The 25,203-nt window shown below is 33.5% G+C and overlaps 2 protein-coding genes across 3 annotated transcripts; one reads left to right on the top strand and one right to left on the bottom strand.

The window, feature by feature from the left end:
* Positions 1–102: 102 nt before the first annotated feature.
* LOC134275761 (tRNA (34-2'-O)-methyltransferase regulator WDR6-like) lies at positions 103–14,910 on the top strand. 2 transcript variants are annotated; one of them, XM_062758064.1, is made up of 23 exons: positions 103–393; positions 2,403–2,498; positions 2,671–2,873; positions 3,163–3,272; positions 5,180–5,327; positions 7,275–7,514; positions 7,792–7,854; positions 7,991–8,038; positions 8,258–8,368; positions 8,673–8,740; positions 9,179–9,330; positions 9,462–9,580; positions 9,759–9,926; positions 10,221–10,457; positions 10,816–10,995; positions 11,289–11,343; positions 11,522–11,581; positions 11,762–12,152; positions 12,752–13,317; positions 13,706–13,837; positions 14,055–14,149; positions 14,428–14,498; positions 14,719–14,910. In XM_062758064.1, the coding sequence occupies exons 1-23, from the start codon at positions 306–308 to the stop codon at positions 14,792–14,794; spliced, it is 3,477 nt and encodes a 1,158-aa protein (XP_062614048.1). In that variant the 5' UTR covers positions 103–305; the 3' UTR covers positions 14,795–14,910. The 2 variants fall into 2 exon arrangements, with proteins under 2 accessions (XP_062614048.1, XP_062614042.1); XM_062758058.1 differs by having other exon boundaries at positions 9,179–9,336.
* Positions 14,911–15,857: 947 nt separating this feature from the next.
* LOC134275753 (neuronal acetylcholine receptor subunit alpha-6-like) lies at positions 15,858–24,747 on the bottom strand. Its single transcript, XM_062758030.1, has 8 exons — positions 24,663–24,747; positions 23,688–23,821; positions 21,528–21,572; positions 21,306–21,415; positions 20,672–21,135; positions 19,774–19,860; positions 16,702–16,820; positions 15,858–16,569 (listed from the first exon to the last, which is right to left on the bottom strand). Exons 1-8 carry the CDS (start codon positions 24,724–24,726, stop codon positions 16,225–16,227), a joined length of 1,368 nt encoding a protein of 455 aa, XP_062614014.1. The 5' UTR covers positions 24,727–24,747; the 3' UTR covers positions 15,858–16,224.
* Positions 24,748–25,203: the final 456 nt, after the last annotated feature.

Below are 25,203 nucleotides of genomic sequence, written 5' to 3'. Positions count from 1 at the left end.
TATTTTAGCATTTATAAAATTTGTCATAATCATTTAAGTGTTTTAAGAACACGTGAATCTGTTGTTAAAATGTTTTACTTTTAGGTTAGATAAAAATTACATAATGCTAATAAGTGTAAAAACCATGGTACTTTTCTTATATCTGTCAAATGAACTGAATAGAACGCATCTCCGGAGGCCTTAAAAGTAAACTGTCACCGATTCGATATAACTAGTGCAAGCTGCATGCCTGAACTGTTCAACTAAACAGCTAAAGCTACAACCAGCACTTGAATAAGCGTTGTCAACAGCTTCCAACTGAGGTCATGGAGCGTGCAACAGCTATTCGGTGCGATTTCATGACAGGCCCAGTTACCGCTTTGCAAATTATCACAGACAACTTTGTTTTGGCAGGTATACATTTCAACTTATCCATGTTATCATCGCAAAATGTTTGTCCCTTATAAAATTTGCACTCCCCATGTGCTGTTTCAATAGAAATATCTACTCTCAATATAAGATATTTTGGGTAGCACCATCCGGGGTAAGTGACTGTAAGATTCACTGTAGATTGTCCTAGTTAAAATGATGTCTCGGGACGGAATCAGGACAACTCGCCCCCAATAACACCTGTTAATACAACTCGCCCCCAATTTAGTATTAATGGACAGCTCGCCCCCACTGTAGAATTTTATATTTCATTGTGTATTGCAAGGAAAAAACGACATATATTATTCACTAAAATATATTTTAAATGCAAAATTAATTTATGATTTATAATTGATATTTATTATAAGTAAAATAAAATTAATATTTACGATTGTGTGTGTAATATGTTGTTATTTGTTTGGGTTTTTTCATATATAAAGTAAATACAATATATGTATGAAATATTTATTATTTCCTTAGACTTTTTTCTTATGAAATAAAGCAAAAAATGCATTATATTGTTTTAAATTTTTAACTGTAGAATATGTCTAGGTAAATCAAGTACAATGTTCTAAGTTGAACAATCTTAATTATTTAATGACATATTAATGATATTCTATTGACGGCTTTTAGGAAACTTATGAAAACTGAAATGAAAACATCAAACAGAATTTTAATGAAATCCCCAAGCTCACAAGTAATTTGGAACTTCAAAGTGATGATCAATTAGGACAAGCAAGCCAAGAAAATTATGTATATTTAGTTGACCAAAAATTGGCTTGTCCAAGCTCCAAAGCAGCTTTAAAGTAATGAAGAATTGTCAGAGCATGCAAGCCTCGAAAATTACGTATATACAGTTGATAAAAAAAAATGGTGTATCCAAGCTCCGAAGCAACTTAAAACCTTAAAGTGATGAAGAATTCAAGAAAGCTTGAGTTGGAAACAAATAATTTAAAATATAAAATCACATTCAAATAACTCAATAAAAAAATATATTTAATATTATATAAAAAATAAACATTTTAATTTCATAGAAAAAAATTATATTAATCGTATCTTCTCCTTTTTTAAGCGCAATGTTATAGGCATAAATGACTTGATGAATTTAATCTAAAACATATTTCTTTTTCAGGCATTTCACGTGAGGAGAGGAGTACAATTTTTTAGCGTAACTGACACCAGAAACATTTAAAATAAAAATAAATATCGAAATAATATGAAAATATATATATTAAATAAAAAATATATACATTTATATAAAAAAAATATCGCCCCCAATTTGCTTTCTTAAAGCTGGGGGCGAGTTATCTTAACCTGGGGGCGAGTTGTCTTAACAGGGGGCGAGTTAAATTGGGGGCGAGTTGTCCTGAAAAGGTGGCGAGTTGTCTTGGGGGCGACTTGTCTTGGGGGCGAGTTGTCCAGCCTTCACCTCATAAGGTGCAGATCAAAAGTCATAAGTAGCTGCAGATTTGTAGCATTTCCAGAATCGATCAATTAACTACCCTTCACTCCCTAATTCTAAGCACATTATTTAACTAATCTGTATATTTTATCCATCTCCCAACCCTTTACAGTCGTCTCTACAAGTGATAAACTCGCTAGATTAAAGTTATTTGTTAGATTGCTGAAAAATTCACTTCAAGAGAGTTTATTGCCTGTAGTGACAAATATAAATGGTTGGGAGGTGGATAAAATATACATATTGGCTACAGAATGTGTCTAGAATTAGGGAGTGAAATGTAGCTTATTGACCAATGCTAGAAAGTGGAGAAATTTTCCCCAAAAGTGCGCAAAAAATATTGCACCGTAAATTGCACCTTTTTTGCATTACGGGATCTGTAGCGTTATGGTCAAAGACAAATATATAAAACCATAACGCTACAGAACTGCAGCTAGGTTATAAGATAAAGTCATTTCAACAGCAGAACTACCTACACTTGCCTCAACCAAAATTTTACCTGCCCACAACTGATCTGTTGATTTTATTTCATTAGGAATCGGAAGCTATCTTCACACTCTTGATATTTCTCAACAGAGAAGCATATCCTGTGAGTTGGTGTTGCCATGTCGCTGTATTCATGGAATCAGAGGTAAATTGACTGCTTAGTGGTTGAGAATTCTGAATTGAGTGCATACCATTTGTTTCTGACAATTAAAAATTAGGACAAAGATGTGGTATTTGCTTTACTTATACAAATACTAGCTAATATGCATCAACATGCTCTTGAGCTTACACTTGTATATGAATTCTGCCTTTTATAGCATTCAAAGGTCAGCTAGAGTCATCAACTCTGGCAGTGTTTGGCGAAAAAAGCATTACAGTGATAGACTTTCATCTACCTGCAAAGAAAACACAGAGCAGTGCATTTGATGATGAAACTTCTAAAAATGCTTGCAGCGTGACATCAAAAGTGGATCTGACAGAATTTGAAGACTGGATTTGGGATGTATTGTTTTTAGGCAATGTGAGTTTATATTTTGGGGGAAACTACACATCAGTCTGTCTTTATTTTGGTTTTTGTTGGTCCATTTGGCTGTGTGGGATTTTTAACATAGATAACATGTAACAAATTAAAAGCTCAACATTATAGAAATAGAGACCTAATCATTTTTAAAGTTTGCTCAAGTTCAAGGTCAAATGTTCATGTTAGGTCAAGGTCATGAGCCTTTGTCAAAGGTAATGTGACCTTTTCATCATACATGCACACAGTTTACGATGTTATTTATGAATACAACTTGTTCTTTTTTAAACAGGAGAAGAATGATAATTTGGCTTTAGCTTTAGGACATAACACTGTGATTCTGTGGAACTGGAAACAGAACCAGATAGTGGAGAAGGTGACCTGTGTAGAAAACTGTATATTGTATCCTAATACATTGTGACTATATAATAATACAGTACGTCTTAAAGGTACTTGGACACAGATTTGAAGTTAATATTTTCTCATTTTTTCTGTATAATATCACGAATTATATATTTTAATAGCATTTCACACAAAAATTAATTAAAAATCTTATTTCGTTTAAAAGTCATTAAAACTTTAAATTTTTTGGCGGGTTTGATTGACACATCCTTGCACTTTCACAAAGAACTATATGCGGTATATTGCATATATGTTTGCCCCCACAAAAGTCAAATTTTGAAAACTTCCTGAAATGTGCTGAATTCAATAAATTGTACGAGAAATATAAGTTAACAGAAAATATTATAGTTCCAGAGCAGTGTATTCACAATTTCTGTTTTTATGACGTCACAAACTAGTCCGATTTTATATCCTTTTTCAGAAAGAGGACAAAATGGACAAAATTTCAACAATTTAAGCTTTAAAATTTATAGAGCGCATGTGTGTTCAGGAACAATATTGACATATTTCATTGATATTATCATTCTACACATTATATCAAAATATTTATCCTGAACACACATGCGCTCGGGGACTTTTATTTAAAATATCGACGAAATATGTACATTTTTCTGCAAAATTCATTAAAAACTGAAATTTACGTCATATTTGTGACGTCATTACGTACATATGACGTCATTACTTATGAAATTATTCAGTGCTTTGAAGTCAGCATATACTCCCCTGTTTAAGGACTTAATTAAATATTACTCCATCAAAGTTTGATGTTGGGGGGCAAATGTTGGTTAATACCGCATATAGTTCTTTTAACTTTATTCTTAATCCTTAGGAAAAGTGGCAATTTTGATGTGTTTTAATGAGAAATATTAAAACTTTTATCAAGAAAAATAATTTTATTCAGAGTAGAAATGTTAGAAAGCAAAACACCTTCACAAGTATCGTCATTCCGAACTAAGAGGTGCGTGCAGAATTTAGCAAATCGAGCACACTCGTGTTATGTACACAGTTTTTGTAAACAGGGCTCGAGTTCTGTTATTGTTTATATTTAGAATTCACCGGGTGCGTTCAATCGTCACAGTCTGCTTACCACAACTGCACGGACTGACAATATATTGTGTGTTTGTTTTGCTTTCGAACGTGTCTACTCTGAATTTTCTGGATTATAGTATTAATATTTTTCATTTATACAAAACGAGATTGCCACTTTTCCTAAGGATTAAGAATAAAATTAAATTTGTGAGAGTGCAACGATATGTCAATCAAACCCGCCGAAAAATTTGAAATTTCAATATCTTTTAAACGAAATAAGATTTTTAATTAATATTTGTGTGAAATGCTATTAAAATATATAAGTTGTAATATTATGGAGAAAATAATAACTTCAAATCTGTGTCCAAGTACCTTTAACTTATTTTTCATGGAGTTTTATTAAGTGATATAGTTATTCAATTCTATATTAAAAGTACTGTAATTATTTGAAGGAAGTCCTGAGGACTAGCGATATTAGTTCCTTGAAGCAAAGATTCTCGATTTTTTCCATATACTGTAAACGTATTATATTTGGCTGTGTATTCTTTTAAGCGGCTTTGGCAGAACCCAGCAACCGCTAAATCAAGTACATAGCTAAATGTCTTGCACATATACACATAATTAAGAAAATGAAGAAATGCGCTAAATCAAATGAACGCCAACTTATTCAAAAATCAATTTCCACCAAATATTGTACATGCTAAATATGATACATTTACAGTATGAGAAAGATTTTGATACATCAAATACAAGGAAAGTATTTTTATATAAGTTCTTTTTATCACCAGAATCTACTTGTATTTTTATTTTTTATTTATGATTTTGTACTAATTGTATAAAACAATATTTACACATAATTCCTTATCTTGGGTATCAAGATATTGTGCTAAGTTTATCAATTCTAATTGGGATCAAGTTCTTTTGGCTGCTGGAACTGTTTTCAATGAAATATTGTTGTGGGCCCCAAAAGGTCAGAAGTCAGAGTCTGGTCAAGTGACAGTCTTAAAAAGTCTAAAAGGACACAAGGTTTGTTATTATGTATGAAATTTAAATTTAATTTCAGTTTTGTTTTAATTTGCTATAAAAGTAATACAGAGTAGTATCATTTCAAGGATGGCATCCCCAAAAGTCTTGATATTCCTGTAGATTGAAATAAAGAAATTTTAATGAAAATCAAGTTTTTATATTGTTTAGGCCATGCAAAGTTAATTCCTTGGTTCTCAGGTCTTTTTTTCAAAAAATATCATGAGGGAGGGAGGCTTCTTTTTTTTTTATTGCCCCCAAAACATGATGAGGCAGCTTTTTACATCAATTGTACAAAACCTCAAAAAATGTTGAGGGAGGTGATTTGTTGTTTTTATTTTATTGATTTAGCAATAAAAAGGGTCAATGAGGCACCCTTGGAAGAGATGAGGGAGGGCCTGAGAACCAAGAAATTAATTTTTTATGGCCTTAATATGTGTATAATTTTTAGCTCACCTGAGCCGAAGGCTCAAGTGAGCTTTTCTGATCACATTTTGTCCGTCGTCCGTCCGTCTGTCTGTCCGTCCGTCCGTCCGTCTGTCCGTCTGTCTGTCCGTCTGTAAACTTTTCACATTTTCGACTTCTTCTCAAGAACCACTGGGCCAATTTTAACCAAACTTGGTACAAAGCATCCTTGGGTTAAGGGAAATTTAAATTGTTAAAATGAAGGGACATATCCCCTCGCAAGGGGAGATAATCAAGAAAAGACAAAAATAGGGTGGGGTCATTAAAAAATCTTCTTCTCAAGAACCACTGGGCCAGTAAAGCTGAAACTTATGTGGAAGCATCCTGGGGTATTGTAGATTCTAAATTGTTCAAATCATGACCCCCGGGGGAAGGGCGGGGCCACAATGGGGAATCAAAGTTTTACATAGAAATATATAGGAAAATTCTTTGAAAAGCTTCTTCTCAAGAACCACTGGGCCAGAAAAGCTGAAACTTATATGGAAGCATCCTGGTATAGTGTAAATTCTAAATTGTTCTAATCATGACCCCCGGGGGAAGGGCGGGGCCACAATGGGGAATCAAAGTTTTATATAGAAATATATAGGAAAAATCTTTGAAAACCTTCTTCTCAAGAACCACTGGGCCAGATAAGCTGAAACTTATGTGGAAGCATCCTGGTATAGTGTAGATTTTAGATTTTAAATTGTTAAAATCTTGACCCCCGGGGGAAGGGCGGGGCCACAATGGGGTATCAAAGTTTTACATAGAAATATATAGGAAAAATCTTTGAAAACCTTCTTCTCAAGAACCACTGGGCCAGAAAAGCTGAAACTTATGTGGAAGCATCCTGGTATAGTGTAGATTTTAAATTGTTAAAATCATGACCCCCGGGGGAAGGGCGGGGCCACAATGGGGTATCAAAGTTTTACATAGAAATATATAGGAAAAATCTTTGAAAATCTTCTTCTCAAGAACCACTGGGCCAGAAAAGCTGAAACTTATGTGGAAGCATCCTGGTATAATGTAGATTCTAAATTGTTCAAATAATGACACCCGGGGGAAGGGCGGGGCCACAATGGGGAATCAAAGTTTTATATAGAAATATATAGGAAAAATCTTTAAAAATCTTCTTCTCAAGAACCACTGGGCCAGAAAAAGTGAAAATTATGTGGAAGCATTCTGGGGTAGTGTAAATTCTAAATTGTAGGAATCATGACCCCCGGGGGAAGGGCGGGGCCATTATAGGGAATCAAAGTTTTACAATGAAATATATAGGAAAAATCTTTGAAAATCTTCTTCTTAGGAACCACTGGGCCAAAAATGCTGAAACATATGTGCCCATGGAAGGATCATGGGGTAGTGTAGATTTCAAAATGTCTAAATTATGATCAGTGGGGTAGGGTGGGAATGCATTATGTATAACAAGGGTGAAATCTGGTAAAGAACAGAATGGTCAAAGCTTCTCAGGTGAGCGATGTGGCCCATGGGCCTCTTGTTTTTCAGGGAGTAATTTTTTCTGTGGAGTATTTCCACCAGAAACAGATGATGTGTTCAGCCTCAGATGATCGCAGCATCCGACTTTGGCTGTTCAGATTTGAGAACTCTTCTGCTCCCAGTGAGCTTGAGACTCCTCTGGAATTATGGGAAAACAGCAGCTGTTCCTGTGTTGGGGTGTTTTATGGTCACTCAGCCAGAGTGTGGGATGTCAGATTACTGTCCACAACTCTGGTCAGTGTTGGAGAGGTAGGCACAAACATTTTTTTCTTTTTATCACATTCATTAAATTAAGGGATGATGTTGATCACTGATGTCATTTTCTTCCCTAATTTTGTTCTTTTTTATTGAATATACAAAACATAAATCATACTTAAAAATGTTACAGTGTATAAGGTTATAAAATTTTTTGCCTTTTTAAGACAAGAAGCTTAAAATTGAATACATCTATAAAGATAATTAACTGGAAATCATATATAACTGAAATGGCATTTTTTCAATACTACTGCAGTGTAATTCATTTTAGGACTCAACATGCTGTGTATGGAATTACAATGGAGATATTCTTCAGAAGTTTAAAGGTCATAAGGTAAATTTTCTAATTACATGTACAGTGTATATCTAATGATTTACATATGTATCTTAGAATGGCTTTTTCAATACAAGTACCTTGAGTTTTATCAATTATAGGAGTGTTTTTCTGAAAGTATTTAGATTTATTGCAGGGTAAAAGTATTTGGAGTTTAACAGTTGATGACAAAGAAAGATTTGTGGTATGCCTTTATCTATGAATTCAATTGTTCAAATCTCTATTACTCTCAGATCAAGAATTTCATAATCTATTTAATTTATATATATATGTTTCAGAAGAAATAATAAAGGATGGATTTCATTATAAATAAAAACATTTAAAAATGACATAAACATTTAATATAACAAAAAAGTCTATTCCTGAGATTTATAGAGTTTCCATTGGTCTCTCTTCTCTACAGGTGACAGGAGGGGGTGATGCCAGTGTTCGTCTCTGGTATTTGTCATCAAGGTCAGAAAGGTCAAATTACAGAACGCATGCTCTCCAACTGCCACATACGCCACCTGGAAAGGTATTTCTCCAAGGGGAATAACTGTAGAAATCTCCATGACTTAAAACAATATTAATCTTTAAATTTGGGTGTCATTTAATTTTTCAATGATGTGTACAAAAGAAAACATGGACAAGAACAACAAACAGATGAAGATGTTTTCATACCTTTGTCAAGAAGATGACAAACAATGCAGCACTCCCTACTGTTCAATCTACATGTACATGTATACCTATATAAAATTTTTTTTGTAAAGTCAATGTTTTCAGATATATATATGATTTTGTATTTTAATTTGATTGAGAACTTTTCTTTATGATCTTAGGTAGATGACTACCCACGCTCAGTAGCTCTGCTAAATCATGATGAGATTATCATCATAACCAATGAAGGGTAAGATGTGCTGCACTTTATCACCTGTTGTGTAAATACATATTTGATGTATAGTAAGCAGAAATAAAAGAATGGATAAGATTGCTGCCAAAAAATTCATGAAGCACTTTTTTTGTTGAAGTATACATTTATCAAGTGATGCTTATAGCATATTACATAAATTAGCACACTAAAAAATTAAGCACATATATCCTCATCATCTGTTAAGTGCAATTATTAAAAAGCACACAAGTTTTAACAATGAAATATATCATTTTTAATCATTTATTTTGCATGTATGTAAATCAGCTGACAAGAAGCAATGCAAAAGTTGCTAACAAAAATATTGGTTTTCCACAAAAATATTTATGTTTAATCTAGCTAGCACATATTTTAAAAATCTCCTTCTGTATTTTCTTTACATTTCCTTCCCCCCCCCTTTTTTTTTCAAATTTCTAGGTATTTGTACTTGTATGAGGTTGAGGAAAAAAGATGGCTGACTCTACAGGCTGATTCAGAATTCAGGTCTTATACAGTGATGTCTGTAGCTCATACAAAACAGAGATGTTTTACATTGGGAAATATCCATGGAACACTCAGGATTTTTACCTGTAGAGGTGTTTGTGCTAAATTCATTCTTAAATAAGATTTAGTTACTTTTATTTATAATGGTCTTTAAAAGCGTAATTAATCAATTTTTTTTTAACTTAAAGCTTTCTTAAAAGTCTACTTGCACTTATAGATGCAACATGTAAGTCAAATTGGGTGAACAAGGACTGGAGGATATGTAATGGTAAAATAATGAGTGTCCATTGGTTGTCTGGTACCCAGCTTCTCACCACTGGTCTAGATGGAGAAATAGTAAATACAGAGTTTTTACAATTAATCAATTTATTTTGAATTTGAATTCAAAACCACCTGAAAAAGTCTGGCAAAATCTTTAAGTTACATAGTAGATATGAAATTCAAGTTTCATAAGGTAGAAGGTTACTTTGTTGTACATTTACACTAGAAACACCCATGTTCTTGAATATTTTAGAAATTGTGGAACTTTGAAGTTGTGTCCATGCATTTAGAGTGTTGTGGAATGTACACTCTTCCTGTGTGTAAACATAGATGGGTGTCAGCTGCTGTAGTTAGTCACGGATCACTGATCTGTGGGGACAGAGGGGGCACCATCCATTTGTATCATCTGGGAAGTGACTGTGTAAGTTTTAGTAATTATCAGCCAGGACTTTCAGTCATTCTTGTCATTTTATGTGTCCATTACATCACATTACTGAAGAATTCAATAATATTACAATTCATTATCATTCCATATTACCATTGCTCTAGGTCTGACCTGGAGATAAAAGTTATATACATGAAAATGTCTTTTTTTATTTGTCCTATCCATATGTCAAAAATTAGATCACAAGGATGCATATGAAGTTGAAGGGGAGAATTACTCCATCTTTTTTCTCTATATTTGTTTAAATCAATTAATTGTTCTTTTTTACAGAAGAATCCATCTCAGAGTTTCCCCAAAATTCATGGAAAAACAGGTGTGACTAGCATTTGTTTCTATGGAGACAATATTTACACAACAGGAAGAGATGGTTGCTATAGAGTGTTCAGCCATGATGCTGGTCACATGACCTTGTTAAACAGCTACCGTGTGTACAAGGGCTTTGAGTGGATTGACAGACTTCAGATAGCTGAAGAAGGAGCAGATTTTTTTGTCTTTGGATTTCAGTCAGTAAGTGGTTGGAATTCATGTAATATTTTGAACTTTTACTTGTTCAAGTATTCTGAAATTCTTATATTAAGCTACAGTTGAGTGCAAGTATAAATATGGAAGTTTCTGTTCCCCTGCCTATACCTGACTCATAATGTGTCTAGATTACTGAAACATGAATAAGTTATCTTTTAAAATTTAATATATTAATGCAGATATTTGGATAAAAATTTAAATTTATTGATAAAAATGTAAATTTATGGATAAAATGTAAATTTATAGAGATAAATGTATAAATTTAACTGAGATATAATAGTTAATTTATAGATATAAATTGGCTCACATACTTCTTGTTTTGTACATGTACTTCCTCCTATAGAGTGACTTTGTTTTATGGAGTGTAAACAGCAATCAGAAGCTCATACAGATTCCTTGTGGTGGAGGTCATAGGTCATGGGACAGCAACACCAAGGGAGACAACTTCAGATTTGTTTATCAGAAAACAAGGGAGGTGATTGTATGTGACACCAAACTCCAACAGAATCAAGTGAAGCTCAAGGTTCTCACAAATATACAATTCTTCATTTATTATTGAGTGTGTATAATCCTGCAAATTATATTCATTACATTTAATTGCTGGTGAATATGAAATGAATAGAATTCTAAGATAAGAACATGAAAAAATTTGTCCAAAATTTATTTCATTGAACATTTTGATTGTTTAAGTTTATGTAAATTTGTTGTTGGTTTTTATTTCTGAAAATAATTAGGTTATTGATTATTTAAAGTGCATACTGCATGAGGGGTAAGGATATGATTCTGTTATTTTTTTTTTTTTTTTTTTTTTTGCAGAGTGCTCTACACGGAAGGGAGATAACTTGTGTTAGATTTCTTGATGCGAGAGAGGGTAAGTGAAAATGGCCCTTTATTGTAAAGTTGTTTATTTAGTAATGTTGTTTACCCCCAGCATAGTCAGAAGATATGTTACAAAACTTATGAAGCTAATCTATGTTGTATTTAAGATTGTAACTTTGCAGAAATGTGATATTTAAATTGCTATGTGATGCAAGTATTTTTATTAACAGATGGATGCATTATTTTAACTGGAAGTGAGGACACAAGTGTACAGATATCAAGTATAAAATGTATCCTTTAAAAACTATTAAAAAGATTTAAAATTTTATTTGTTCATAGAAGTGCAATTTTAAGTCTTAAGAGTTATGAAGTGAACTGAAAAATTGTGAACATGCAAAGGTAATGACTAAAATATTATTGTTTCTTGTTTAAACATTGTTGAAAATGTATGAGCCTTAATTTCTTGCAAGATAATGATTATGCAGTGAAAGAAATGTCTTGCATAGAGTACCTGAATGGACATATATCTAGTGTGAGGGCCCTCTGTTTATGCCCCTCCTACAAACAGTCACATGACCAGAAGTCCATGTTAATGTTTTCTGCTGGTGGCAGAGCTCAGATGTTGGTATGGAGATTGACAGTAGAAAACTCCACCTCCCTAGTAACTGAGAATCTGTGCAGCTTCATGATTGGTCAGATCAAAAGAAAAGGAAGAACCAGGATGTGGAAACTACAGCAGATAAAACTGAATCCAGAGACGAGGTTTATGGACCTTAGTAGTGTTCAGCTCACAAGAGTGTGGACAGAATTTCCAGATCATTTACATGTCCTGGCTTCTGCCTGCTCAGATGCTTATGTTAGGTAAACTCCAAATTTTGAGTGATTCAATGATGGTACTGATGAATATTTTTATGTGGGTATCTTTTAGCATTCCTTAGTTATAAAATAAAATGTAAAATGTACAGATAATTTATTAATTTCTTGAACAAGCACATGTGTGCCTGTGTGATGTAATTACCTGAAAACCAGATACATTGTATTTGTACTCAGCCTTTAAAAAAAATTTCTCTCTGAATTTCTCTGTACTGGAATCTACTGTAGATATTTTTAAAGGAGATAATTGTATTTTTACTCAATGCCTTTAAAAAAATTCATTCTTGTGTATAAAAGTATTCCTTAAGATTATATAGACCTAAATCTATTTTGTGTAAATAGTAAAACTTAGAAAAAATTTAGTGATCATGTATATTGTGAATGTACCATATGTATTTTTACATGTATTTTTTTTTCTGTAAGATTTTTTTTCTTGATCTTGCATTTTACCATATTACAAACAATGACATTACAGAATTAGTGGCTGTGGAAAATCTTGATGGAACGTCAAAGAGAAGGGACGAGAGAGAGAGAGAGAGAATTCAAAAACTGTTGTATTCTTTCAAATGTTCTGTTCTTATTTTCAGGTTATACATTTTTGATGAAGAAAAGAGAGACCTTACTCTTCTAATGGAATCTGTCTTTCATGAACACTGCGTATTAAAAGTGTCCACACTCACAAGAAAGAACAAAACAGACTCGGAACTGTACATACTGTCTGCTGCAACTGATGGTCAGATAGCATTCTGGAAAATAAACAAAGAAAATATCTCCCTTATTGTTAAAAATAGAGTGGAATCACGTCCTGAAAAAGTAAAAATGGAGAGGACTTTCTCTTCCATAGAGAGTGATATAGGAAACAATATCAGTAATAGTCTCAGGGAGCAGTGTGATATGAAAAACTCTTTGATATCTGCCTCAAATACATGTGATACTGATGATAAACAGGAAGCAAGAAGTGATTTACAGTACTCTCAGTACAGTGATGATAGTTCAGGAGTATGTTATGAAGCTGATGGCATACACGAAGATTTTGACGGATCTCTGGAGACAGACTCGGTTGATAAAGAGGCCATGGAAATAATGAGACCTGGATTTGTCCTGAGTCACCATCAGTCAGGTGTCAATGGAATGGATTGGCTCCATTATAAAGGTAACTTAAAAAGGGAAGTGATATCATATAACCATACCACCAACCAGAACTCTTTTGAAGTAAAAAAAAAAAAAAAGACCATTTGATGTTGCCTGCAAAAAAGTGTATTAATCATTGCAAGATCGAATACTACTGTAAAGTGTGTAATTAGTGTGGTAAAATTTTTGTGATGTGAGGAAAAACAGAAATTTCATGGGTAATTTATTTTGTCGAATTGTTTGTTAGTTTTCAATACATGTAATAAAGGAGTTATATTGGTACTTGTGGGCTGTACAAATGCAATCACAAGCTTGTGCATTTGTACAGCCAACTTGTGCCAATATTCACCAACATAAGTTTAATAACCCTATTTATAGTATTATTATAATACTTTTCTTTTTATATACAGATGATGACTTCCTGATAGCCAGTGGTGGGGATGACAATGCTATATGTATTTCATTGGTTCAGTTTGATGATGATGTCATCAGGGTCAAGGCTAAAGGGTCCTGTTTATGTGCTCATGCAACAGAAATAACAGGTACTTGTATGTGAAGAAGTATTTAAATAAAACATTTAACCCACAGTTGTAAGCTGAACATACTCACCGTTAAATTTTCTGAAAATAAACATTTTCAAGATGAGTTAACAATTATTTATTTATCTCTAGATTGTTCTAGCTCAAGGTTGCTGTAAATTGATTGAATTTTCATTCAATTTCTTCATTAAGATATGATTTTCAATATGCAAACTTTTAGGTGTGAAGTTTCTATCTCCCAGTAAGCTGTTATCAGTGTCCATTGATCAGAGGCTTATACTGTGGGATCTCAGGGTTAATAGTGATCATATACAGGTACATACATGACATTGACTCTTAAATTTTATTCCTCAGCTTTCACTAAAAGCAACTAAGGGTTATTTGTCTTTCTGTGTTTCTAGCTGTTCTTCTGCCAGTTTTATTCTGTATGTAACGTTTTGTTCATTGATGATTTTCAAGAAGTGCTATAAAAGCTTTTGCATTAAATTTTTTTTATTATAATTCTCCATGAATTGAAGAGGTTGTGCATTCTGTGATATAATTTAGGTGTACATTATTCTATTTTTCATGGACGAATTTAATTTTAACTCCAGGTACAGCAGCTTAGTTGTAAGTTTGTGTGTGTGACTGACATATCAAACATGGACATCTTGAAAGTTGACAAGTAAGTAAAAAAAAATTAAACTAACTTCAGAAATTTTCTGAACACAGTGAAAGATTTCATTTTTCTACAGTTATCTACCTATTTCTCTACATACTTATCTCTCATCTTCTTCCTATTTATCTGGTTTGCATAGAATCAGTGATGGATTCCAGATGAGCACTGTGGTCTATGAGCCTTTCATTTAACTTTTTAAAATGAACAAATAGCTCTGTTTTTACAGGGATAGATTTACTGTTGTGGTATCTGGTGAAGGATTAGCAACCTTTGAAGTACATGTGCAGACTCAGTGTGAATAGCATGTGTTGTGCCTGTGGCTACAAAATGAGACAGTTATACTGTAACACACAATTACACATGCAGAAAATTATGTTTACATTAGTTTCTCTTAAGCATATGCATGTAGCTGAAAAGATTTAAGTATATTAAATAAATTTTTATTCTTGATAAAAATGTTTTTCATATTCTTTACCACATTTAATAGGTCTGATTTGAAAGCTGCATTTTGACTTTAAATAGGAACTTTAAATAGTGAGTTAGTCAATAACTTCAAAATAACTCTCTGCTCCTAAGTAGAAAGTGTTCCTTCCCAAGTGCTCAGAACTTTGAAATGAAGGTTGTTTGGTCTTTTGAATAAAACTTGAAAGGCAAGTCCCCATGACAACCGGAGTTGGTATTATGAAGATCTCTCACTGTGCTCAATGGCCAGTCTTGCTTGCAGGCTTTCCCGAAGCCGATTGCGTACTTTTTGTGCAATGAAATAAGGTGCAGCAATTGTGACCCTCTCTTTCAAACGATGTCAAGCAGAATGTTTAACTTGTAGTCTTTTGGTGTAGCATCTGTACTCATTTCATCACACTTCCAGTTGTACTTTTTTAAGTATAATCTTGCAATACCTTTCTTTTTTTAACGTCCCTACTTACTGTTAGATGGCCCCAAAATTAGACCTGTACTTGGCACTCAGGTCATTTAGCAGCAAGGGAATCATTTTTTTAGGATGTCATTTAAAATGTCAAGTTTATTCACAGAAGACATTTTCTACATTCCTCCATCCCGACATAGTTCTTTTAAACCAATAAAACACTTATCGAATTCATATGTCGTGAATTATTAAGCAATCATTGCAAATCAACATTAAACTTTCATAAACTCTATTGGAGCTTCATGCTCTTATGGCTCTGGATTTCCTCAACAAAAAGCATGAAAATTGAACCAAACCTGAATAATTTACTTTTCTTGACACTAAAACGGATTTTTAAATTGACAATTCAAAAATTAAGTTTAAAGAATCAAACAAAGCATGTAAACACGGTTGTTGTTTTGTAATACTTTATACATAACACAATTTACACTATTGATACTGTAAAGTTTTAATTAATAATAAAAGTAATACACATACAGAAAAATATATTTTCTACAGTTTTCTGTGATACAAAGGCACCAATAGCTAAATACCACCAATAGCAAAATATGCAGTTGTATAACTTTTTAAGTTGAAGATGTGCGCTTTTCATTGTTTCCATCCTTTTTTATCAGATTCTCAATGCTTACGTACTTTGAGCAGCTATGAAGGACGCGATTTTAATTCACAGCCCGCTTTTAAAATCCCCCTCCCCCCACAACTATACTTTCAATGTATTTACTTTTAGTACATGAATGGTGTTCTTATTCAATACAGTTTACATATACATACATTGTTTCTTTGATAGTTACAAGTGTATTCTTGTCGTCATTTCAACCAGATGGAGGAGGTAACTGACCACATTAATAAGCTAAACACTGCTACAAAACAGATATAACAAAGAGCTCTATCCACCAGTCTCCCCACCTCTCTCCAATCCTGTATTATCTTAGCAGTAGCCTCCTCAGAGGCCATCTTGTCAGAGATATTCCGAATGGACTCCGATAAGTCCCTCATAATATCGTTGTTGGACACTGAGTGCATTTCGGGGGTGTCGTGTGGAGGTTCATGTATTCCCGGGTCTTCTAAAAGACCGACATTAGAATATCTGAAGGACTTTCCATATTGTCCAAGACAAAGTATTTTCCTCAAGCAAGTATCATTCAAGGCAAGCTTCAAATAAAATGTTGTAGTTTTTGTACATTACATAAATGTAAGAAAAATAAATATAAAACATCAGTTAAGGAATGAGTATTTTCTTAAGCTTAGAACAAAGACTCCCCGACTTTTTCTCGCCAAACTTACCCTTTGTAACCACGCTGGTACTCGCTTCCGTCTTCCACGATCATCACACAGCGAGACGATGAAAATGGAAAAAAGGAGACTCACTGATGTTAGAATCAAAATTATCAAGTGGAAAATGGCTGAAATAAATAAAATTTGATTATTATTTAGCATTGTTAGTCAATTTCTAAAGTGCAAAAAGGTATGATCTGATACTTCACTCAGGCATATTTCATGATGCATGTTAACGCTTTATGAAATATAGCCCGTCAGTGAGTAAAAAGAATATCAGGTCATATCCTCATCCAGTTTGAAACTCGAATTTGATTTACACTCTAATTATTTATTCAATGAACATATAGTAGTTGACAAACTGTTTTGGATTTATATTTCATATACTGTTGGGATTTCTAATCCAAATTTGAATCATCAATTAACGTCAGTTTTGAATATTCCAATTTCCCAACAACCAAAATGAATTTGTATCACCATATCTATATAGGATTCTGAGACTTCATAAAAATCCTCATAAACAAAGATACTTAGTGGATTCCATTAGGAATGGGTTGAATATTAAATCTTTGCATACCAAATTAATTAAATAAAAATATAAATGTTTTCCATACTAATGTAATTCTATTAACAGATTAAGGGGAACCTTCAAGAGTAATGTGCAACAATATTTTCAAAGAAGGGGGAAATTAAGATGTGGATACGTAAAATCTAAGAAACTTTTGGAAAATTTAAAATCAAAAACTTTACCCGATTCAACAACATAAAAAATCGCGCCTTTTCAACTTTATATACAACTATTCCACACGATATACAGGTCGAGACCACTAGATTTTCTGACGTCAGCATAAATTTGCATGTAAATTAGCTATCTGTGTACTTTACCTACTGCTGAATGAGTCGCAATGCATTGTGGGCTACTACAAGTACCCAGCTGTGTTGAAAATAAAGGGCGAATTGAATTGTCCATTGGAAACTTATTTTCAATTCTTTTTTGAGATTTGTGAAAGAAATATTTAAAATGACGTATAATCTTTCATTTCTATGCTCACATTTACAAAATTTGCTTTATGAAGCCTTATATCAACTTATAATACATCGGCCTAACCCATTGTTTAAAGAGAAGTAGGTGCTATCGTGTCGATAAACCTTTGAGTTTTTTTCACGTGATATACGTGTACATAGTTTTAGCAGGTAGTATATAGGTCCTTGGTTTTAGACAGCAGGAGAAGGTGTGCAATCATTGTTTAACCCCTCAATATTATCAAAAAGTTTTTTTATGTACATGCAAACGTCAAAGCGTTTGTACGGTATTCGAAGCAACTATTAATCATCTAAAACAACTCTATTATTAAATGTGAACATGGAGAGTGATCAAGAAGCTCTACAGTTTTTCTGGTGACGAGTTAAATATTGTGCAGTAAACCGACGAAAACCACGTGTCGCCATTGAATCGTAAACAAGTAGTATATACTGTTATGCTTTGGGACTCATTCACTTGATTGGAGAATAGGTGTGACGAAGACATCGTCACGTGTTAAAAATTGCCTTCCATATAAGGTAGTGGTCTCGACCTGATATAAAGTCTAGGCTTTTTGATATCAGCATTGACAGCTGCTTTTTCAATAAACATGGAACTCGTAAATTTACTTACCTTGTCATTGGCCATTGGCAAAATTATTTTGTTGAAAACATTCTGATTGTACACACAAGTACTCTTGAGTTTATATTAAAAAGATAATTGAGTTTCTGATTGACAATTATATCTTTGTGGATTTTGGATTCCAGAGGTCTTCCAGCAATTATTGGAATTTCCATAGGTACCGATTGCACCTTCTTATAAGCAAACCTATTCTTGTATTCAAATCTTACATGTGAAAAGAAGAAAACACTTGCGGTGACCATCAACTGGACATTTACATTTAGATGCATGTATATCGACGAAGTAATGTCAATCAACAATGCATGTTTATTTCAATTCTCATGTAGATACTATATACTGAGTATCCCGATGTTTCAGGATTCATATGCAGTCTTTGAATGAAACACATAAGGAGATAACGAACAGCATTCAAGATCAAAACTCCATACAACAATACAAATTAGGAGCAGAGCAAACACGGACCTCCAAAACATCAGAAGTGGAATCAGGTGCCATGGAGGAGTGAGCCCTGCCGACCGTGTTCTCCTTGTCATGATCGGGAAATAATGAAAAAAATCCGTCGTCAATTCAGTGTGTAAATAATGGCCTAACAAATTAGTAAGAAAAACGTCAGTCAGCATTTGACTCAATGACAAAATGTATTAATTTGCTGACAAGGTCATTGTATCGACCATAGAACTTGCGCAATGATGTCTTTAAAAGAGACTGCTGGTATTCTTGTTTCATCAACTTGTTTGTCAATAATTTACGTCGTTTTAGAAATTGTTCATACGGAGAGCATGTTCTTGCGTATCGAATCAACTGAGATATATAAATTCCATATGCATGCAATGAAGGTATTTTGCAGCATAAGAAATGGAAGTTGACGATTGTAATGACAAAGTTTGGTGCAATTAGAAAAAAAATGTTTTTGTGCATTTCTTAATTGCATACATGCATGTACGTTGATTTTGAAAATTCGATATGTAGTGCAGTGGTGTGACATAAAGGGTTGTATTAAACCATGACTTTACATCAAATGGCGTTCATAAATTCTAAAATATAAAATAACACCGGGGGTTTTTTGTTCGACTATAATTCATGCAAAAGAGAAGTGCAGGCAAGCGGACAACTTTTATTATTAAAGCAACTTCTCAAAAAGAAACATCATTAAAATTGCAGTGAAAGAGAAAGTTACCCCACCACTGACTGCAGTAGTTGGTTCAAAGGTTTAGAAGGGTGCAAATGGAAACAAATGTACTGTTGCTCAACTTCATTGCAGTTCGAAATAATTATAGTTAAAGTACATGTAAATGTGTGTATTAATAAAGCAAGGCATGCATAGATGATAGCCTGTTTGTGTACTCTTGATCAGATAAAATAACGACGAGACAAGCAACTGCAATAAAACATCAATTATGCTATACATAATATCTTACCAAGATTTGGAACTGTAGTGTGATCGAAAATGTTCGTCTCAACGAAGACTATAACGATTAAGGACTCAAAAATCATAAGTCCAAGACCTGCAAGAAAAATGAACTTTAAGCAGAAGAATGTTGTCAAGAGACAGTGGTATTTTGCCTCTAAAATTATTGTCCTCTGTACCTAGTGAACCATCAAAAAGCAGCAAAAGGTATAATTTACATAATAAACTCGTTTTAAATTGAACCCATGGGTTCTTGAAGTGTTTAAGTACTTTATTTTAAAAAAAATCATTATCGTCTACAATCTAAGAAGTAAAAAAAACATAATTCCGTTTAACTAGGAACTTTAGAAAGACATATTTTATTACATTAAAAAATTCTTCGATAAGCCTACTAAAAAGTTAAGAAAAATTCCAAAAAACCCTTTTTGTATCTACAGAGCTCTAGCTATCGTAAAGTTGACCACCAATCATATAGATGTTTTAATTTTTGTGTAACAAGTCAGAGTTCTGGAAACTAAGTTTTTCCGAAGAAATGTCATTTTCAAACTCTTAATTGGCCCCTAAGTGAAATGAAAATTTCTAAACCTTAATGCAAGTGTACAAGACAAATACATATTGCAAAGGGTAAACCGGATACTGCTTGTTTATAATAAGTATGAGATGTTTGAAGAAAAAGACTATGCGACTATGCATATGGAGTAATGGATCTATTAATTAAATGTTACAATGTAACCTTGAAATCTCTAGAACTGAGAAACTTCTGAGGGGCTCCCTTGAACCTCACCCGCCTTAAGGCGACCCCCCAGTTCACTGCCTCTTATATTACATTTCACACTAGACATCCTCAACAGAAGCCCATGCATTTGTAAACAAACAAAAAACAAAAACAAAAATGTTTCACTTCTTACCAAATGTAATTTTCTGAGCTGAATGTGAAGGTATAGCAAAGAGAAAAGGAACAAGGAAACAAGCGATGATAGATGGCCAGGTGACGACGTAACGATAAAAGCTGGTCTTCCTCATCGTCTTTATCGTCACAACAAACCTCTGATACTCCTCTGGACAACAAGAATACTTCTTACTGTTGATGACGGCCGTGGCTTTTAAAATTTTCCACTGAAAATCGAGATGGCTTTCTAAACTGACTTCCATCTTTGTTGTATTGTAGTAATGACCAAACATTCCCAATCTTAGTTCAAGCGCATTGTGGGTCCACGGAACAAACGTTATAGAGCATGTCTGGGTATCAAATGGGAACAATGTAAGGTCCATTGAGCAGTAAGTGGACACGGTTTTGTGAGGCACATAGATGGCTGTACCGTCATAGCTGACGTATACAGAAGCTTCAGACGACCAAGATGGCCCAGGCGCCCTGAAAATTTTGTAAGAAGCAATTTGTAGTGCTGATATTTCATGACAATGACAAGTCAACACGTTAAAAGCCAGCAGATATACAGTATTTTTGATATCGACGTATCTACTAACTGGTTATGCTGTGTGTATGCAAAAGTACCCGTCGGACTTATTTGTCAGACCACTTACAAGTTCTCGATTTCTATATCTGGATGCCAAACTGAGTTGTATGGAAACCGTATAGATTTAATGTCCCCGTATTCTGTAGTGTTCCAAGTCAAACGAGGATCTTTCCAAATCTAGAAATAAAACTTTTAATAGATCAGTTTTTGTTTAAAGAGAGGACATAATTTATATATGTACATCATGCAGTTTAGTTAAATTGGCATATTTAATATATGCTATGCTTACCTGTTCGAATAAAAATGTAGTGGTAATCGTTTCCTTTGCAGCATCCTAAGAGTTGTAAAAAATACAAGAAGAAATAATATTTCACCAATGTATTATTGCATACTGAGTGCCAAAGCCTAAATGTGTTTAAAATTTAAAGAAATTGTATTTTTTATTTTTCTTTTAATATGTAATTTTTATGACTCCCTCTTATAGATCTTTGGTATACCAAAATATAACGACATCAAAGATTTTATATCAAGATTGATTTTTTGAAACAACAGACCAACAACGTGCAAGCAGTGAAATCTATGATAAGAGCAAGCATTAGCCTTAGAAATGTGGTTCAACTCCAGAAGCTGCAGTTACTTTCACAGGCACCTGAAGTATGGATAATACCCCCCCCCCCCTTTTTTTAATGAAAAAAAAATGTAAGAGTGTATAATATCTCAAAAATATAAAATTTCCCCGTCAAACACATCTATATGTCGTTATATGCAAGCAGATTGTACTTTTTCTCACGTTTAAAGAATGACCCTATTCGGTATAGGTAAGAAACAAAAGTTGTATGTAAACAAACGGGGGTTCCCCCTTCGAGACAGATTTCCAAGGTAATAATAGTGTTACCTATCATAATTTTGCAAGCACTCTGTCAGGGAGATGTTTTCCTACTGAAGTATTTAACCTAAACCCCCGCTTTATCTGATTGGTTAGATATTCAAACTATATCACAATTACCCAATCAAATAAAGCGAAACAGAAGTGCGACTCCAAAACCTCCTCCAACGCTGCCAATGGAGAAAATTTTATGTATCCGATTAATAAATCGTCCGATTACGGCATATTAAACATTAATGGCGGGGTTTAGGTTAAATACTTCAGTAGGAGAACATCTCCCTGACAGAGTGCTTGCAAAATTATGATAGGTAACACTATTATTACCTTGGAAATCTGTCTCGAAGGGGGGAACCCCCGTTTGTTTACAACTTTTGTTTCTTACCTTGTGTATTTTTACCGAATAGGATCATTCTTTAAACGTGAGAAAAAGTACAATCTGCTCGCATATAACGACATATAGGTGTGTTTGACGGGGAAATTTTATATTTTTGAGATATTATACACACTTAAATTTTTTTTTTCATTAAAAAAAGGGGCGGGGGTATTATCCATACTTCAGGTGCCTGTGGTTACTTTGTCACACAAGTACTCTGAAGATGACATCAAAAAGATGCATGAGTTTCTAATAGACAATATCTGTGTCGTTTTTTGAGACCAGATCTTCCAACAATCTATTGCAATTCACATGGGTACCAATTGTGCCCGCTTATTAGCAGACCTATCTTTGTACTCATATGAAGCAAAATTTGTGCAAAAACTTATGCGTGAAAAGAAGAAAACACTTCCTGTGTCTTTCAACTCGACATTTAGATATTTTCACGCCGTATTGTCAAATGTCGATACGATATATCCTGGTTAGTTAGAGATAAAAGACGCCACAGAGTCTGACACATCTATAAATATTTGGATATTTTGCTTGAATGACATTAATGCTCATCTAACAACCACGTTCTATGATAAACATGATGACTTTGACTTTTCTATCGTCAACTTCCCTTACTTATACAGCAATATACCCTCATCGACAGCATACGGGGTTTATATATCTCAATTGATTCGATACGCAAGAGCATGCTATACATTTGGACAATTTCTTAAACGAGGTAAATTATTGACAAACAAGTTGATGAAACAAAAATATCAGCAGTCTCATTTAAAGTCATCACTTCGTAAGTTCTATGGTCGATACCATGGCCTTGTCAACAAATACAATTTATCATTGAGTCAAATGCTGACTGACGTTTTTCATACTAATTGTTCGTCCATTATTTAAACACTGAATTGACAACGGATTTTTCCGTTATTTCCCTATCATGACATGGAGCACACGGCGGGTGTGACCGGTCAGCAGGGATTCTCACTCCTCCATGGCACCTCATCCAACCTTCGATGTTTTGGAGGTCCGTGTTTGCTCTGCTCCTATTTTGTATTATTTAATGGACTTTTGATCTTGAAACTTTTGCTAATGATACATTTTTTAGAAACGTGGAATTAAAACGACTCTCAGTTAGGTTTCTAAACAAATATTGGAATGACTTCATACAGTACAATCTGTATACTTACTAATTCATCAACTCTGATTAAGTCGTACAGAAGTTGAACATGGATTGGTTTACTGAGATTTGTCGTTGGTCGAACTGCTGTGAGGTAGTTTTTCATGAGAGTATTATGTAGTCTTTGTTCATGGGCGAAAATATCTGCGAAGTAATTGTATCAAATAGTCAGTCACAGTTTCATCCTCATTCTACTAGTATTTTATATATTTGTTAACATGACTACAGCATCTATCAAAAATTAAAGATTCAATTTTTTTGAGAATACAATATTTTTTTCAGTTTTTAGTATCCTTTGCAACAGCCAAGACCTCTTACATACGTATGAAAATCTAAATACTGCAGGAATTAATATATTGTGTGTAACAATACCTGGTATTTCCGAATAAACAGGCAAATGTACATCAAGCAACATTGCCCCATTTAAACGTAGACGTGAAACAAAGTGTCATGAATCCTTAAAAACAGTCTATTTATATACAAATATTATATTACAGTTGCACATGTCATTTGTCACTTAATTTTATTATCGTAACCTTGAAGACTGGATATATGGGTATACGATATATACCTAACATGATGATTTTATGTTTTAAAATATATAAGCATAATGTATTTTGCATATACCTTAATAAGACCACAAAGGCTAGAATACTAGTAATCATTACAATCAAGAGGGATCATGGCTCAAATATTGAAAAGTTTGTATGCCAGTTCAAAGCATTGTAATAGGCATTTAGATTGTCACATGTAGGTTTGATATAAACAATATTTTCATGGACTGCATTATGGCAATGGCATTATTAAATTTTTTATGAAAAAAAAACGATACAATTTTACTGCATGCAAACAAAATATGACCGGTAAACTCCATCCGATGTGCGAGAATGGGACACATCTGTTTATTGCAAAGTGATGTGTGAGACCCCTCCGTATATACAGTGTATCTCAGGTCATTGGAATTCAATTAAAGATTATATCTTACCTGCTTTTATAAGGCTAATACACAAAGCATTAAATAAAAAGAAAACTCCTTTCTTCTTGAACATGTCGGTATTAATTCTCCAGTCATTGGAATGAAAAAAAAATTGCGATTTATGTATATGTGTACATGTATGTATAGGAAAACATTTCGAGGTTCACTAAAGGTTAAAATGTGATTTCCAAAGCAAAAATTGAGGAGAAAAAATATAAATATAAAATTCATTACAATAGTATGACAAATATCATGATAAATACAACGTTATATACTGGAACGGTTTTTAGAAAAAGAAAAGTTTCAGCAGTTTATCCTTAACGCAAATCCCTCCAAATAAATATTAGAAGTCGTAAATAAATATGATCAGACATATAATTATGTTATGTATATGTCAGTTGTGATTAGAAAGTTTGATATATTTTCAAAATAACCAGTTATTTAAACAACCAAAAAAAAAAAAGATCTTTGAAGGGCTTTAAGAATGAATAAATTTGAGTTCCCCTATTTACACCCCTAAGGGTTTACAAGCTTTCGCATAATGCCAACA

The sequence above is a fragment of the Saccostrea cucullata genome, unplaced genomic scaffold (genome assembly GCF_032062105.1).
Source record: "Saccostrea cucullata isolate Sc308-1 unplaced genomic scaffold, CSIRO_AGI_Scuc_v1 ctg690, whole genome shotgun sequence".
Classification (NCBI taxonomy): domain Eukaryota; kingdom Metazoa; phylum Mollusca; class Bivalvia; order Ostreida; family Ostreidae; genus Saccostrea; species Saccostrea cuccullata.
Note: the sequence above shows the minus strand (reverse complement) of the source record. Positions and strands in the feature narration are given on the sequence as shown.

Bases quoted from the DNA above. Each gene is read 5' to 3' on its own strand.
- LOC134275761 (XM_062758058.1), top strand. From the start codon at position 306: ATGGAGCGTGCAACAGCTATTCGGTGCGATTTCATGACAGGCCCAGTT. The intron at 7,855-7,990 runs GTAAATTTTCTA...GATTTATTGCAG, and splicing joins AGAAGTTTAAAGGTCATAAG to GGTAAAAGTATTTGGAGTTT. The intron at 8,741-9,178 runs GTAAGATGTGCT...TCAAATTTCTAG, and splicing joins ATCATCATAACCAATGAAGG to GTATTTGTACTTGTATGAGG.
- LOC134275753 (XM_062758030.1), bottom strand. From the start codon at position 24,726: ATGTTCAAGAAGAAAGGAGTTTTCTTTTTATTTAATGCTTTGTGTATT. The intron at 23,822-24,662 runs GTAAGATATAAT...ATTACTTCGCAG, and splicing joins TATTAGCCTTATAAAAGCAG to ATATTTTCGCCCATGAACAA. The intron at 21,573-23,687 runs GTAAGTATACAG...TACAACTCTTAG, and splicing joins TAATCAGAGTTGATGAATTA to GATGCTGCAAAGGAAACGAT.